This window comes from Haplochromis burtoni, unplaced genomic scaffold, assembly GCF_018398535.1.
Source record: "Haplochromis burtoni strain Fernald_Lab_line unplaced genomic scaffold, NCSU_Asbu1 Contig_25, whole genome shotgun sequence".
Taxonomy (NCBI): Eukaryota; Metazoa; Chordata; class Actinopteri; order Cichliformes; family Cichlidae; genus Haplochromis; species Haplochromis burtoni.
The window spans coordinates 2275966-2290378 of record NW_024582386.1 but is presented as its reverse complement, the minus strand read 5'-3'; the positions used below and the strand labels follow the sequence as shown (position 1 = coordinate 2290378).

Below are 14413 nucleotides of genomic sequence, written 5' to 3'. Positions count from 1 at the left end.
GGGTTAATATAGCGTTGTGGTGACAGGCAGGAGAGCGATCGCAACAAGGGGAGTCGGATATGCTTTCAACTTAGGTTGTCAACACTCATGCTTGTTTGTTTTTGCCCAGAGTTTTCAATTTTCCACCTAACAGCATGAAATAAAATAACCTTAATGACAACTTCAGGGCTCAACAGACTCAAAAAATAAATAAATAAAAACAAATACATCTCAAATACCACAAATAAACCAACACCCACAAACTTGCAGACTGCTTATCATTTGCAGCAACTAACCATCCCGCTCCCAAACACCCTGACTCCTCTCAGCTTTTATCCGGGCTAAGTTGCTCCATACTGGCTTCATGAGCAGCATCATTCTTTCTCCAGATGTGCCATGTGTGAGATGGGAGCTTAAGAGAACCAGCAGATCAACCCTGCACAGCAGATGCTGGAGGCAAAACCAGCTTGAGCCAAAAGAGAATGTGGGGACAATATCAGCCTCCCCCAGTCATGACGTGGCTGGGTTTTTATTTGAGCCAGAGATGCCAGGGGTGGAAGAATAAAAGGCAGAAAGAGAGCACAGCATCCAAGAGGGTGCTTTGATCTAGGTCAAACATGAATGCTTCAAAATCTTACAGTGAAAAGCCAATAACTGCTGATTTACAGGTGGATTAAACAAACCAAGATGGTCATAAACCCGAGCCTTGATGCTCTGACTGCTTGTAGAAAAGAATACTTCAACAAACTCAACCACAAACCCAAACAAACCACAACGCCCCCAAGGCCAGCAGATCCATGGCAAACACTCAGACACACCTCCAACAGATCATGTCATACAACAAGGTTCCCTTGAAACATAATAACCCACTGGAGCCAGTTTTTGTTTACCTTTTATGCACACATGTTTGCCTCCGTCCCCTCACTTATACCCCACCACCCTCCATCTATCCAGTCCCATGACCAGCCCAACCCCGAGGCCATCTCCACCAGTCTTTCACTAACTCCCTCCATCTAGTGTATCCTTCTCTCAGCCCCCCCTTTCCTCACCCAACCCGTCTGTCCCCAGATGCTAGAACAATACTGCAGTGTGCATTTGGCCCAAGGTGTGGGAGGGCTGCACTAAGCGAGTCCCTGCCTCCCAACAATGCTAAAGAGCCGGGGGTGTCACTGACAGACTCAACGAGAAGAATTCTCTCTTCGGCTCCTCCCCACCCATTCCCCTGACCTGCGTCCCCCAATAAACACCCCCCTCCCCCGTATCCACCCCGGTCTATCTGCTAGGCACCAGGCTGGCAATAGGCTGGACCCCTTATCCCTTGTGGGAACACTCAATCACAATGAATATGGTGTTTGTCTAGGGCTGCTCGACTACAACAAGAATTAAAATCTGAATTTTTCAGGCCAATATTAATGTCATCATTTCTCAGAGACTTTGGGAAAAAAGCATTTCCTTCAGCTTTAATTGCAATTCAACAGAAATTAAACAAATAATGAAAAGAGAAAGAAATACGACCCGAACTAAACGTGTCCCAGCCTGCAGGAAGGGAAAGTGGGCTTTTAGGGAGCAACAAAACTAAAAGAAAGTGTGTGGGGTTGAAACACAAGAACAAGAGAGACACTGTCAAATAATCATTTTATCTCCGCTCTTTATCTTATTTCAATAATCGTTAGAAGCCAAAATTATAACTGAAATTAAAGTTTGATTAATGATGCAGCCCTATGTTTGTCTCTACTAAAATGACAGGATGAAAATTACATATAAAAAAGAAGCCTAAACATATCTTAATTTCCCTTTTGGAGAATTAAGTGTAGTGATATTATCTTGCACCCTCATTTAGACCAACACAGTAGTGTTTGTTTGGCCATCAAATCAAATGGGTCAACATACATCATCTGACCTGACTACAGCCGTATCCTGAGCTGGTTCGGGCACATATCGCTGATCTCTGGTAAACAGGCGAGATGGGGATTAAATTTGTCATTTATACTCAACAACAACAAAAAAAACAAACAACAAAAACAAGGAAGTAAATGAGGGGTAAGAGAGAATGGCTGTCAAAAACTTGGTGTGACAAATGACAATTACACATCTCTCTGTGTCATCATGTTAAGAGGAATACCAGCCACATAGTCTCTGCACACAACCATGACAAGGAACTTTCTCTATCACTCTGTAACATCTAGAGTGGGTTTAACACACCCTCAGCCGCCCTCCTTTAAATACGTATTAAAAGAAGTGTATGGACTGCCCATTTTTCACCATAAAAATATAAAGCTTTTCTGAGAATTTAATTTAATTAAAATGGTCGTACATATGTGACTTCATATCTAATCTCAGAAAACCTCGTCTCCTTTTGCCTCCGTTTACCCTCTAGTGAGCACGGGGAACAATCTGACCATAAGACAGCATCTAGAGAATTAAGGACAACGGCCCCCTTCTCCAAGGATACCCACATTTAACACAGCTGCCCTGGTGTGCTACAGATAATTGAATTAGGTTTAACAAATGCAGCAGAGGCCTGACTAACATCAGGAATGGGTGAATAGAACAAGATGTTGCCTCATAACACCGTAGTTCCCCTTTAATGTACTACTTCATAATGCTGTCTCGCTTACACTGCTGCCTATTATTTCAGCAGTACTGTGTTTGCTGTTTTGTTTACTTTAAAAAGGCAGTCCAAGTTGAGGAAGCATAAAAACAAAAGATAAATACTTCAGAAAAGAAAGAAGGCTTTAAGCTTTAATTCAATCTTTATCTACTCAGCTATAACCATTTATGAGGAAATGGCCTGAAAAACCTCTCAAAACAGCGTCTGGGGTCCTTGTTGCTAGGGAAAAGCCTCACCAAGCCCCTAATCCACTCCTAGTGCTCTCCTTACCAATTAGAGATGTGTACAAGTTAGTGGATCACTTTAAGTCATTCTGATTAGTGATTGCGTGTACAAAGGAAGGAACTAAATGTAGTAGTACAATCCTCTTCACTCACAAATCACAGACAAATAGCACCCCGCTCTTAATTCTCATGACAGCCCAAGCCATTCTCTGAATATGAGGTAGGATGTGGCAATTTAAAAAGGAACTGAGCTCCCCCCCCTCCCCCTCCCCCCCTACTGTAGGACTAATGGGAAAAATGTCCTTTGACACCGAACTGTACAGACAAATCTGCCCTCCCTGTTTTTATGAGGTCACTAAAAGAGTATTGTAGAAGTGTTGCTTAAACTGCAATAAAAAAATGACGAAGCAATAAAAACATCTCATGGACATCAATAAAGGCAGTTCACATGTAATAAGACGTGAGTATTTTGAATTTAAAAAAAGGCATTCAAGAAACTGATACGGATACCCAATTATACCTACATCGAGCTTTAGCTAACTACACACTCTTTAAGTGCCTATTAAATAAAGTGGAGTCATTTCCTGTAAGTATGACCCGTGGTTTCAGTCGTCTGCAAACAGGATAAGCCTTTAATCATAAGATATGCCCCAAAGTTATAGCCAGAGCCCAATAATCCAGAAATATGGATGACAGGCTCAGGTGATGCTGTGTCATCCTATTACTGACATCTATTTTCACTCTTTCAAACCTTTTCAAACGCTGCCTCTGGGCAAGCAAGATGTCACGCTCAGGGCAACCTGATTTACTCTCCCCTCCTTGTCCAGCACTGCAAGTGACACCATCTATGGATTTTGGGGGGTCATTCTCGCACAATGCCTCTAATTTAGCTCCCTAAAGGGAGGCGGAGGTGGAGGAGCAAGAAATGCGCCAGAGGTCACCCGGGACAGAGAGGCAGCAGAGCTGCATGAGAGGCGGGGGGTTGGGTAAGGGGTGCGGTTCCCCGAAGGCTGCCAGGGTCGAGCCCTTGCCATTGTGCGACCTCTAGCAAGCTAGCGATCAAGACTGCTGTTGGTGAAAGGAGTAGCTGCGATGTACAGTGAACATCTAAAAGTGCTCCACAACACCTTCACTGTCCGATATGTATCCCTTCATTTTCGGCAGTTATCGGTGATTAGCAGTTAATTGTGACATGCAATTAGTCACTTGACAACAAACAGCCTCCGGAGCGATATTAGCTAGCAGGTGTCAAACTGGAGCAGGTCTTTAACTTGCCCGGTGAGTGGGCACACAACAGTAACTTGCATAGTACAATATATTTTGAAGTGATTTTGTTTTTCCACTCTGTCACCCCTTAGCTTCGGTACAGGGGCTTTCCAATGCGGCCACTGGTCACCTACCTCCGGCTAAACAGTAAAGCCGCGGGCGGCTGTGAAGCTAGGCTAGACATTAGCTGTGGTCGTTAGCGCACACCGATGCTAACTATTTAGCCGGGAGAAGGGATTGTGAAGCTTAGGTAAAAGCTCATTTTCCTCCCAGGCTGCGCTTTACAATTTGAAGTAACTTATATTACGTGTGACAGAAAAGGGAAACAGGTAATGACATTAAGGTATGCTGACGGTGTGGCAGGTATTTCACGTTACGTAGTTAACTAAACGAAAGCGTCGTGGAGTTGGGCTAACGTTACCTGTTTGGTGGGATCGTTTCTCCCGTGCTCAGAAGACAGGTGATGTCTCAGCAGCAAGGCCCGCTTGTAGTTGCGACTGCCTTTGACGAGCTCGTCGCTGTTTTTAGTGGCAATGTTGTGACACCAGGAGCACGACATGAGTCCAGTCTCCTGGCAAAATTTGAGCCATGGAAATTCTTGCAACCACGAAGCGTGGAAAAGCGAGTGTTTCTGAAGCAGCGTCTGCGGTCTCATCTCTACCCCAGATTTCCTGGATCCCGTCTCGCCTCCCCTGGCAGTCTCCTGGCCGTCAGCGCTGTTATTGTGACCGTTCCCCGCAACCCAGTTTTTCCCGTCCCCGGACCCGTCCTCCGCTTCCACCGAGTCGACACGATCGTCGCCCTCCCCAGCTGCCCGACTGCCCCCTTCCGGGTCCTCTTCTTCCTCCGCCTCGGGTTCCGTGCTATCGCTGACAGATCCAGCGCCCTCCACTCTCTTCTGCGATGGTCCTTTCGCCCCCAGATCCCTGTCCTCCTCTTGATCCGGCCTGTTCCCGTTAAAATGTCGATCTTGACAGGCCGGGGCCTCCCAGCTGTTACAGTTCCCCCCACCGATACCGCTGGAACCCGTTAACCCAGCTAATCCACCTCCTCGGAAAGCCAGCGACCTGCGGTTTCTCTCACCGGACATTTTTTTTTCTTAATATATGTTAGAATCTTCACTTTCTCAACAGTATCCCCCCTCCTCCGATTAAAATGCTGTGTTTATAACCGATGTGTTTTCCGAAAGAGATGGACCGTCGTCGTTTCTGCGCTCCGCTCGGCCCTCCCGGTGAGAGTATGTAGGTTATGCGGAAATAAATAAAGGTTTTAAACGCATAATGAATTTCAGGGTTCTCGCTGCGTCCGCGCAGGCCCCGCAGAGGTCGAATGGCAACGACTTTCCTCCCCACAATGCACCTCGACCAGAGGGGGCGGGGGGGAGGGGACGTGTTGGTGGTAGTGGTGGTGGGGGGTGGCTTTTTAAAGGAAGATGACGGGGGGGTGTAGATCAGCATGGGGTCTTTTGTGCTTCAAAAAAAAGCACCCATTTTCCGCATGCTTTTCATCTGATATCTGTTTGTTTTATTAGACCGCAAATGTCAAATCACATTCCTCACGGCGGGGTGTCCCAACATTCACGAATGTCTGCAGTAGGAAACTTGTCGGGTGTCTTTTTTATATTATCCATTTATTTACTTTTTATTATAGTGAATATATGTATTATACATAAATAAATAAAGGTTGGCATTTGAATATAAAGAAGTGGGGCCAATAAATATACATAAAAGCATGTTAACCGAGATATTTATTCCAAACAAAATTGCTTACACTACACTAATATTAAGTCAAGATTCGACATTCAACACCACAATATTCCCTCTGAGCTTTATGTGGTGTGTGTAAGAATGTTGCCTTATATTTTGTATGTGCTCGAAGTACATTTTCATTTGTGTGTTTTTTTCCAGACCTCCTTTGTTGAGTTTGCTGATGCATGTTGAACCCTAAAACAAAGGTGTTATTCATTAACTGAGATTTTGTATATATATTTTGAAACGCGCGTGTCTGAAATAAAGTCACGCAATGCGTTTGGACGCGAAGCGTCATTCTCTGGAGACTCCAGCCTTGTATTCTCGCGTATCTGCTCGTCTCCCACTCCTTGTGATCAAAACGAAATCCAGTAGGTGGCACTCTTTCATCTGAGCGTCTTTTCTCACCCTCAGTGTGTGTCACATTGCTTGGTGTATAGTTTCATTGCTTCCCAATTAAGAGCTTTGCACACACAGCGTGTGAACAAGAGTGGGAATTAACCCGGGTTTGGATGACAGTAACGTGGAGGATTGTATATCCCACAGGAGTGGGTAAATCCCCGAGAAGAAGACAAGGAATGTTTTGTATGGCTAGTGTGTGTGTTTATTTATCTAGCCCGTACACGCTATCAGCTGGAAAATAAAAATATAATGGAACTAAAAGGAAAAATAACTGAAATTCCTTCGATTCTGTCATACTAAAATGCAGTGTGTCATCTCGCATCAAATGAACAGCAGGCCTCGCAGGTGGCAGTGAATTCTGTCTCAGCAGAGCAATGACTGCTGTATCTTTAAAATTAGAAATAAATCTTGAGTTGACTTGATTGTAAATGGAGGTTAGTTTGAGCTTAAGAAAGATATGTTCAAAACAATATTTAGCCGAATATATATAACTCTTAAAAAGAAACAAAAAGAAGAAAAACAAAAAAGAAATAGAAACTAATATTTAAGGCAGCCATGATAAAAATTGATATTGATATATAATTTCATTCTTCCTGTATATGCTGGAGTTACATGATGTGGAGCAGCAGTATTTTCCTCACTATTAGTATTAAAAATAAAATGATAATGATTTAAAAGCCCGATTTAACTGGCTTTTCTTTAAACTGATTTAACTGTCGCCGCCTGAGACTGGCACCAGAAGCAACAGGTTTGCATGTGTCATAGTCTTCTTCGCATTTTACCTGACACTGTATCTGTAAGAAAAAATAAAACAACATATATATACTACTACACTACTGCAGATATATATACATTTTACATATACATACTCTTGTTGTACAGTAAAAAACAAACAAACAAAAAAACAAAACAGAAACACAAGTAATGACGTGTCCTTGTTGCGCAGCTTTGCATTGTTGTTGGGCTAAAACTTGATCCACGTGCTTGCTTCTGTTTACACTGCTGCGTGCTGACGTCACCGCGAACCCCACCCCGCACGGCGGGCTGCCTGGCAACATGAGGCAGAGGACAGGAAGACCCACAGCAGGAAAGTGAACAACCTGAGGACCCTGAGTAGAAATCGACGAGAAACAACGCTTTGGACGGACAATGGAGGATGCAGACAAAGGTAATTAAATCATCGACACGTGCCAGTGTCGTAATAGATGTTTTAAAACTACTTTTTCCTTAGAGAAAAGTTAGCGGACTAGCTAACTTTGTGCTGTGACTCAAGTTAGTTCGTTGAGAGCATATGCTACCTCTCGCCATACGAATAAAGTGAGTTGTTTTTGCGACGGACAACAGTTTGAAGAATTTGAATAAGAAAATAACTTTTTTTCAGCAGCACCACTGCAACAGATTTCTAGAAAAATGACACGGAAGTGCGGTGTCACGCCACAATTTGTTTTTTAACCACCCATTAACTTATTAGGTGAAACCATAAACACACATTTCAGTTTTTGTGTGAGTTAAAAACCTTGACAGGCAGTGAAGAAAAGCAGTAAAACACTAGTCAACAACATATTTTGTAACTGACGGCGTAGCCTGTAAGAATGGGTTACACCTGTTTGACAGCTCACTGCTATAACTAGTTCAGACAAGTCACGCTGTGCTCTTATGCTCTTTCAAATGGTTTTTTACACTGAAAAAAAAAGTTTTATTTTGAAATTTACGAACACTTATTCTGTGCCAAAGTGGTTGTGAGTTGTGGGTTTTGCTGATTTTTCTCGTGCCAAACTATAGCACAGTTCAGTTAACCACAGGCATCCTACCTGCATTTCTGTCTTTCACCTCGTTCCTCTTCCTGCACGTTTGCTTTCCTATCAAGCAGCTGTTCTGCTCTCTTATGTACTTAAACACAACTGCTCCTGTCTCAAGTCCATATGTCTTTGCTGGAGTACAGAAAAGTCCACATTTGCACACAAAAAAGCGTGTATGTCCAACTTTTTGTGATTTTACTCATAAACAGCATGATCCATTCTTCTCTGATCTTTGTATTATTTTATTCTACTTCATTTGCACTAAAGTGCTTGTGGAAAGAAGCAAAGCATCTGAGTTTTATTTGTTCATTTAAAATGTCATGTTGGAATTTTTGACCAAATTTCCCTGCAGCACAAACAGCCTTCACCCTCCTCTGGGTTCTCAAAAGTAATTTTCTGATGGTTGAAAGTTGTTTTGTGTGGGGGTTTTTTTTGTTTGTTTTTTTTTGTTTTTTTCCCTTCTTCTTCTTCTTCCCTTTTTAATAACGCAGAGCGAGAAAGCCAGAACAAATGTTGCGTATGAACACCAGAATTATTGATGTAACTGGTTCCTGATTGATAATTTGTGCTTCTCCATATCAGAAGAAATGAGGTGTGTTTCTGCATCACTTTCTGTGTTGCTGCCAGTGGACACAATAGAAAAGAATGCTTTACTTGACTTTAAATGCCACGCTTGTGAAGCCCATTCCTGAATTAGAGTTGCAGGTCCTGAACACATCCTTAAGTAAATGGTATCTTAGTAACTGTTTGATCTGGGTTCTCTTTGCTCATAAAGGTTTCTTGTGGTATGCTTTGGAGGGTTTTCCCTTCCCACATGACATGTTTTTTCACTGTGTGCGTGCGGCGGATGCACCAGTTAGATATCTTGTCTTTTAGTGGTTTTATAAGTCATTGCATGTGACCTTAAAAAACACAGTTTGAAAAAAGGTGAATGCCAGATTTCTTTTAAGGCCGTGCACACTTGCACTACAGGCTATTGTTCATCAAAATCGCAATAAAACAGGCCTGTACCACAAGTAATCACAAGAAAGTGAAATTGCATAGTTATCAGATAAAGGGGAAACTCTTTGCCAATCTCTAACTTTACTGCAGCCTTGAGGTGGTGTCTGTTTACCTCTCTAGGCAGCAAAAGTAAATGATCTGCCTCTCGAGATGTAATTTTATCACCTTAAATATCATCATAGGAACTGCTGTGCTCTCTGAATTTATAGTCACACCGCTGTACAGGCAGCCAAGTTTGTTTCAAGGTCAGACTTTTGGTATGGTAGCTGTATTTTACTACCATCTGTACCTGCATCCTCCTCGTAGAAGTTGAGACCGCTCAGTGACAAGTATTTGCTTGCTTCAATACAATAATCTCCCTTTACGTTATTTATTTATTTATTTTAAGGGAGGGTTTCATAGGTTAGATGTTTCAATCCTTTGACAGTAATTCAGGTAAAGCATTTGCAAATAACTTGGTGAACAGGTTTTTTGCAGGACCAAGGTCGGAGAGTGCTCTGACTGGTGCCTCTCAAAGGAGTCTGCTCTCCCCTGATTGTGTGTCTCTGTGCAGATGATCTTTAGATAACAAACTTGTCTGTTTGTGTCCTCCCTTTTTCTTGCAGTATAATGTTATTTTTTCCATAGTGAATGTTTTTTTTCCCCTTAAACTCAGGTTCAGTGAAATCTGTGGTTGACTCAGATGTGCCTTATGATCTTGTTAATCTTGATTTGTTCATCAACATTTATAGAGCTTGAATAGACTACAAGGAGGTTATTGGTACTCTGATAGATGCCTGAACCTAAACGCCTTCTCACTCAGTCATATTGTTCCAGGTCAATGTCAAGGACTGTAGAAAGTTTTTGTACTCCAGACTAACTTTTATTGTTGTTTTGAATGTTGCCTGTTTCATTTTCTGCATACAGGCTTGTGGCTTGAATCAGTTCAGAAAGGACGTGGTCAGGTTCACCAGCCCATGTTGTTTTTCAGCTACCGGTCTAATGAGATTGATCAGGAGCAGAAGCCAACATTTTTTGGCGTTATTAGATTTCTGCGATGCACAACTGTCTGCTTTCAGCTGTCAGAGGAAGTCTCTCACAAACAACATCCCCACCCCAGTAATGCAGATCCGGTCGTTTGAGCTGGAAATACATTCAGCACAGCCAAATCACACTTTAAAAGCTGCAAACACTGCATGTGTTTATGTAAAGGTTTGCTATGATTTTTTTCAGTCATGCCAATAAATGTCATATTGGGCTACAAGCTGTGTCAGTCTGGGCTGGACCTCCCATTTAGTGAAAACCAGATGTGTGTTTACCAAAACCATTAGTATTTGAAGTCTACTCAGAAATACACCTGTCAGCAGTCATGGCTGTCGTAGATCATTTTCAAAGGACTTTTGGAAGGGTTTGATGTATGCGAGAAGCTGTAGCCTTGAAAGCTGTAACTTTGAACGTTGGTGTCGCCAGGTTTGCACATTTCATTTCAAAGATTAAAGGGAACACCAGCTGTCTATTTGAAAACTTTGTATGTGGACCTGATAGTTGCCTGAAAGAAAACGTTGGCAAATATGGTATAAGATACTTTACTCTGGTCCAAAAAGTCTGAAGTTTGAGAGAATACTCAGGCAAAGGTGCTTTTAACCTAAATATATACATCACAATGCAATGCATTTAATATTTATCTGAATTGTTTGACATTTCAGCAGTAAAATGCAGTGATCAGGCTCTGTTAAACTGAACGAAAAAGAAACTCAAAGGTCAATAAATTCCACTACTTTCAGTACAGCTTTATGGAGAATTTTTCACCGACTTGTGAGATTTGGCCAAGCAGCACTCTCACCTGCCTGGTAGTTTATTTTCCAGTGAAAGACTGCAGACAGAAACTTTGATAAACTATTTAAAAGAAAGTTCAGTAGAGATATAAATTATTACTCCCAATTAACCAAAAGTTCTTTTTTATTTCAGGTTACTTCTGTCCCTGCTTTCATTATCTTTTAATCGGTACCTTACATGACAGTAGAAGGTTTGGCAGACCCTTTTTCCTGTCTGATACCTGCTGTTTTCATCTAAACTCCATCACTTCAGTTATTTAAGGTTTTGTAACACAATCAGGGAAAAAGCGTAAACTTTTAGCGTTTATTGGTATCATCTAAGATGTATAATGACTGCAGAAAGTTTTGGTTTCATTACTTTTTTAATGTGCTGTACTACCGTGCTGCTCTATACACCATGTCCTGTATTTGTAGTGCAAATAGAGTAAGATGGTGAATCTGTTTTGGAAGTAGGCCACACAACAACAGCTTTCCAATCTGTTGCCATACATTAGACCTTGTATTTGGAGAAACAACCCATTTTTAGTGTTTACCGTTGTTTGAAGGATGAGAGGATTGACACCCTTTTCCAGTTTGAATGGTTCATGTACAGTTGTGTTCTGGGTCGGTTAGCTGTTTCCAGTTGTTTCCAGTTGTGCGCTAACCATCTGCAAGCAGCTGCTTCACATTTAAGCAACAGATCGAGAGGAGATTTTTTTTTTTCCCAGCCTGTCAGACTAACTTTAATCAGCTTTCATCTCCATGTTTGTCTTAAGTCGTGTAGCCAAGAGTCTAGATTGAATGCACATGTACGGTATCGGTGTCCATCTGAGGTGTAGCCACTTCCCATCATGCACATCTCATGCTTTGTGGGCCTAGTTAAAGTATCCAGTTATCCATGTCTCATGATTCCTGTTTAGGCTAATCGTGTGACAGGCCCTGCTTTGAATAGTAAGGTAATTGATCGTGCGCTGTGCTTCATTAGACGCTCTAAAATGGCTGTTTGTTTGTGTTTACGGTCACAGTCGCGGCAGGGCTTGATTTGTGTTTCTGTTTGTCCTATAAATCAAATGGGATGTTTTAATGGCATGAACTTATTCTGTGAAAATGTCTGCTTTGTGACCTTGACTTTCATCATTTTTAATAATATAGCTATACAAGCGTACTGGTTTGTGTGCACGTGTGTCTGTGTGCGTTGTTTTAACAAGTATCACATGGATTAGGGGCTCCACTGATCAGGAGGGAGTTATGTTGAGTTCATCATGTTGGGAGGCCTGTCCAGTCCAGCTGAGAGAGATACTGTTTGCTAAGATAGAAAAATGAGTGTGCTGGTTTGATCCGTTTCAGTACAGAAGGATTCTTGTAGAAAAGTATTTGTGCTTGCATCTTAACTAGGACCTCTTGTATTCATATTTACCTCTATATTTGTATTCTGAGACTTCCCAGTTTAAGAAAAAAAAAAAATTCTGCTAAACCGAACCCTCATAGAGGCTTTCAGCTCATTCTGCCTGAAACAATCACTTTCAGCTCTTTCACATTTCCTTCTGATTACCCGTCCCTTGTCTGGCTTCCACAAAGTGAACCACAAAGTCTTTGTGAACACTACTTCCTCTTTTTGGGAGTATGCAAAGTCACAAAAACAAACCTGCCGAGGGACATAATTTCTTATTGTTTATGTTGTGGCTGACTTGTGGGGAATGTCATAAAATGCCAGTTGAGAGGGGAAAATATCTGTTGTCAGGAAATCCCAAAGTTACAGAAACCAGAGAAATATTACCTGCAGCCGCCAAGCGAATGTGTAATGACTCTCAGCACTGGAGGCTGTTTGTATGCTGGAGTACTTGAAAGAAGTGCCAGTAATACTAATCATTTAGACTGTTTTAAGAGAATGTGCTCGTACATTTACTGAGACGTTTATATTGGACTGTTGTTTGCACGTTGAGGCTTGATAGTTTGCCGTGAGCGACTGCAAACGCATTACTTCTGGGTTGACCTTGCTAAATAGAAAAGCTGTGTTGTGGAGCCTGTCTAGTGTAGCTGTAGTGTTATGCTATTTAGCCTTATATGACCAACGACTTGTTTTACAGACTTGTCATGTGTACTGTAGGCTTTGCTCTTACATTGAAACTCATCATCTCCCTGTCACCATCATTGTAATACCTCTGCTGCCATGGTGGGGGTTCTTTGATACTGAGTTACTCTTAGTCACCTGTTTTCCTCAAATGGAAAAAATGAACATGTTCATCACTTTGATGTACAGTTAAGTAGAAAAATAAGTAAGTCCCATTAAGATTATTGGCTTTTTCCACATTTCAGCTGGTTGGCATGTTTATGTCTTTGAAACATTGCTTACAGTTGAAAATGAGATCAGACCATAACTATGACCTGCTTATTCAGCAAGTGCTGTGTTTTTTATTTGTATTTTTCCTTTTTAAGGTGTGGGATGCCATCAGACCAAGAGCTTTAGGAAAAAAAAAATCTGGATTTGTTTTAGTCTGATGAGGATTTAAATAGGATCTCCAAATTGTTTGAAAGTGGAAAATATGTCACTACTGCTGGTGCACATTTCAACTGTTTTCCTATCTGCCCAACCAAACAGCAGTCCAACCAAAAAACATCACCACAGTGTCTGCAGGTAGCTCAAAGCGCGTTCATCTACAGTGAGAACGAGAGGGCAAACATTCACATGGGAGGCTTTCCCACAAACCAGCCTTTGGTTCTAAGAAGGCAGAATTTGAGTTTTCTTGTGAACATGCAGGAAACGGATCAGGCCTGTGGATTGAAAGGCGCAGAAGAACAGCATTGCAGAAGAGCCTCGTATCTTACAGTAAGGTGCAAAATGTTGATTTGCTTTGCTGCCTCAGAAACTGAGCAACTCGATGAGTTCGGTCTAATATCAAAGACTTTTTTTTTTCTTTCAATAAGAGTTTCCTTGCTGTGTTTAACTTTATCCACAGGTACTGATTTAAAGAGACTCGAATGTTGAGTTGTGCAAAATATGTAGGAGGAAAAAATGTCAACTTTTTTTTTTTTTTTTTGACTCTAGTTAATCGTGGAATTTGTCCCCTAGTGTTTCAATACTTTCAGGAGAGCACCGCTCCTTCTCTCTAAATGTAAGGCATTTCCTGGAGAGGATCAAGCAGACATGCACGTCTGGCTTTCTGCACAGAAGAATGGTGGCTGCACAGGCCTGAAGGGAGCTCGTGATTTATGTACATAGTTTTTAAATTCTCCCTGTGAACATTTCTGTACTAATGTGCTAATTTTCCCCGCAGCGATACCTTTGCAGAGTTGAAATCTTTACCTCTTCAATTGTAATGCTGCTCGATACCCGTGCTGCAGCACATCTTTCCAAAGTTATCGAGTAATTTTTAGGGCAATTTTACATCCGTGGTTGAGTCTGCTGGGATTACTTATTATACATCAGGGAAGAAATAAAAAATCGTAAATGTACTGAAGCGTTTTGGGCTTTCCCCAAAGGAAAATCATCAGGGTAGCAATTGAAATATATTTGAATGCATTTCTTTAAAGAGGGGTTTGATATAACCCTTTCTGTTTTCCCTGTGATTGCCTGGATAACCACCCCCCC

The 14413-nt window shown here is 41.8% G+C and overlaps 2 protein-coding genes across 3 annotated transcripts in view; one reads left to right on the top strand and one right to left on the bottom strand.

Annotated features, from left to right (window-relative positions):
- The window catches only part of zbtb10 (zinc finger and BTB domain containing 10), a 31403-nt gene extending 26077 nt beyond the window's left edge, over positions 1-5326 (bottom strand). For both annotated transcript variants that reach the window (XM_005917493.3, XM_005917494.3), the window contains exon 1: positions 4502-5326. In XM_005917493.3, coding sequence (XP_005917555.1) covers positions 4502-5170 — 669 coding nt within the window. In that variant the 5' untranslated portion in view covers positions 5171-5326. The remainder of the gene's footprint in view (positions 1-4501) is intronic.
- A 1922-nt stretch (positions 5327-7248) lies between these two features.
- Positions 7249-14413, top strand: part of tpd52 (tumor protein D52) — a 20365-nt gene continuing 13200 nt past the window's right edge. Inside the window, exon 1 of the mRNA XM_005917497.3 lies at positions 7249-7398. Within this exon, the coding sequence (XP_005917559.1) occupies positions 7380-7398 (19 nt within the window). The 5' untranslated portion in view covers positions 7249-7379. The remainder of the gene's footprint in view (positions 7399-14413) is intronic.